The sequence below is a fragment of the Ipomoea nil genome, unplaced genomic scaffold (assembly GCF_001879475.1).
Source record: "Ipomoea nil cultivar Tokyo-kokei standard unplaced genomic scaffold, Asagao_1.1 scaffold0380, whole genome shotgun sequence".
Lineage (NCBI taxonomy): Eukaryota > Viridiplantae > Streptophyta > Magnoliopsida > Solanales > Convolvulaceae > Ipomoea > Ipomoea nil.
In genome coordinates this window covers 312,501-315,090 of record NW_017616808.1, presented here as the reverse complement: position 1 = coordinate 315,090, position 2,590 = coordinate 312,501, and the positions used below count along the sequence as shown (strand labels likewise).

The 2,590-nt window shown below is 30.6% G+C and overlaps 1 protein-coding gene across 1 annotated transcript in view; it reads right to left on the bottom strand.

The window, feature by feature from the left end:
* Positions 1 to 1,127: 1,127 nt before the first annotated feature.
* Positions 1,128 to 2,590, bottom strand: part of LOC109171744 (transcription factor CYCLOIDEA-like) — a 1,966-nt gene continuing 503 nt past the window's right edge. Inside the window, exons 1-2 of the mRNA XM_019320798.1 lie at positions 2,206 to 2,590; positions 1,128 to 1,238 (exon numbers count right to left, since the gene is read on the bottom strand). The exon at positions 2,206 to 2,590 is cut by the window's right edge and continues 503 nt beyond it. Coding sequence (XP_019176343.1) covers positions 1,225 to 1,238; positions 2,206 to 2,590 — 399 coding nt within the window. The 3' untranslated portion in view covers positions 1,128 to 1,224. The remainder of the gene's footprint in view (positions 1,239 to 2,205) is intronic.

The window sequence follows — 2,590 nt, the reverse complement described above, 5'->3', positions numbered from 1 at the left end:
GCCTCACGCATGTTAAGCACAAAAATACACGCACCTTAAGTTTTAAAAACAACTCACATTAAGTACACACGCAGCTTAAGCACACAACTCACTCACATTAAGCACAAAACTCATGCACATTAAGCATAAAATTCATGCACTTTAAAATTTCAACAACAACTCACATTAAGTACACACTCACGCACGCACATTAAGTATAAAATTCACGCACATTACGCACAAGACTCACACACATTAAGTACAAAACGCATGCACATTAAAATTACACACTCACGCACATTAAGCACAAATCTCACGCACATTAAGCACAAGACTCTCGCACATTAAGTACAAAACTCGTGCACATTAATTACCTGCACAACCGCACGGAAATCACTTAAATGCACCTGAACCTATATATATATATATATATATATATATATATATATATATATATATATATAAGTAAATAATTTTAAAACAATTAACTAAAACACATTCAATCCCCTTACATAAAATTGATTGCCGCTTGCATGTGATGAAAAGCTTGAGAAACATTATAGAAAAAGCAATAAGTCCAAAATCAATAAAGTTGGAAAGAGAATGTGAGAATAACTAAGATACTGGTATTAGAGTTCCTTCAAAATAATTAAAATTTTAATATGGAGGTTAAATAATATTTTTTTAGAAAAGCACATAACCTAAATCAAACATTATATAATTATATATTTTGTAGCAAATATAATCTTGGTTATTTACATATCTTGAACCAAACACCCCCTTAAGGCATATACACTATGACAGTATAAGTATTTCTTTGAAAAGATTTAGCATGCCAATTACTATCTTTGATCTTTACTTTCTATTTGAATTTAATTAAATGTGTCCTTGCACAACAGAGCCATTTGCAACATTGAAAGCCAGGAATTCAGCTACATCTACAAACCATAGACATGATGATATGTATCTGTAGGCATGACATTATATTATTATTATTTCAAGTCATACATACATACATACATACTTTTATTATTATTTCAGGTCATACATATATACATACATACTTTTATATATATATATATATATATATATATATATATATATATATATATATATATATATATATATATATATATAATCAGGTCCAAATTGACTTTAAGGTGCGAACTTACAAACTTTTGAAAAATTGCACCGCACCTGAATACGATTTCACCAAACGGTCCTCCAGTATGTTTGGGAGCCATATCAATGCAATCCTTCTGAAGTTCGCATGTTCACAAGTTAAGGTTGATTCTCACAATCTCACTTGATTATATATATATATATATATATATATATATATATATATGTATATATATATATATATATATATATATATATATTGTGGATGTATTATATGTATTCTTAGAACGTGGATGTATTATATGTATTCTTAGAACGAATATCACACTGTACAACAAAAAAAGATTTGCATATATAACACAAATTACTCAGAGATAGAAAGATTTGCATATATAACACAAATTACTCAGAGATAGATTGAGAGATTTATATAAAATATTTTAATTCCATGAATAATGATGAATTGAACAAGGTTTTAGCAATATGAATTAATAGTGTTATATTATATTCAGCCATGTAGCTCACATAGTAGACACTTATGATGAAGTAAACAAAAGAGGCAATAAAATAGTTTAGCTGTTAAAGTCAGGATCATCATATATATCCTAAAGGTTTAAAGCCTTGTTGGGATATAATTATCTGAAAGCAATCCTTAAAAACTGAGAAAAATTGCACTTTCCTTTAATCATAATCTATGTTAATGGTCTAGCCAAATCATTCTTCTTCTATTTAGTTTCTCACAAGCAGCTAAGCTACCATTTTAATTATGCAGTGGTACACAGATGATTATATATGTATGTATATGTGTGTGTATATATGAACTCAACAACAAAAGGCTGATAATCTGCAGTCAATTGACAAACAAAAAAGAATCTTAAATTTGAGTTCAATCTCTTTTCTTAACCATGTATGTTCTTGTGTAAACAGGGACATGGAACTCATAATAAGGGCAGACCGTACCACAGACAGATAGATACAATATTTCACCAGATCTGTTTATCTTCATTAAAATTCTTTTAAACATTAAAGTAACAAAAGGTAGGTAGCAAAATATAATCTGCATTTATATATGAACTAGAAATGCAATTCAATGGTGTAAGTTACCTTGGGATGAACTAACATTTTGAGAATAGCCGCCATTTCTGAAACCTTTTGGCATCATAAGATGCTTAGGAATATCCCACACTGAGCAAATCCTTGGGGTTATGGATTCTTTAGTAGTTAGCTCATTCTTGTGTAAGGGAGAAGTCTCGGTGGCGGCCAGTAACATCTTGGCTTCACTCAGCTCCTTAAAGCACATTTTCTTGATAGTTCTTGCCCTAGCTCTCTCCCTTGCCTTTGCCCTAGTCTGTTTAGCAAGATCAGTAAAAACCCCAATACTTTCTTCTTCTTCTTCTTCTTCTTCTTCTTCTTCTTCTTCTTTGGGAGAATCTTTTGCCCTTCTGCCCATTTCTTGGGAGTCTTCAACAGGCATTTTAGTATGGGTGGT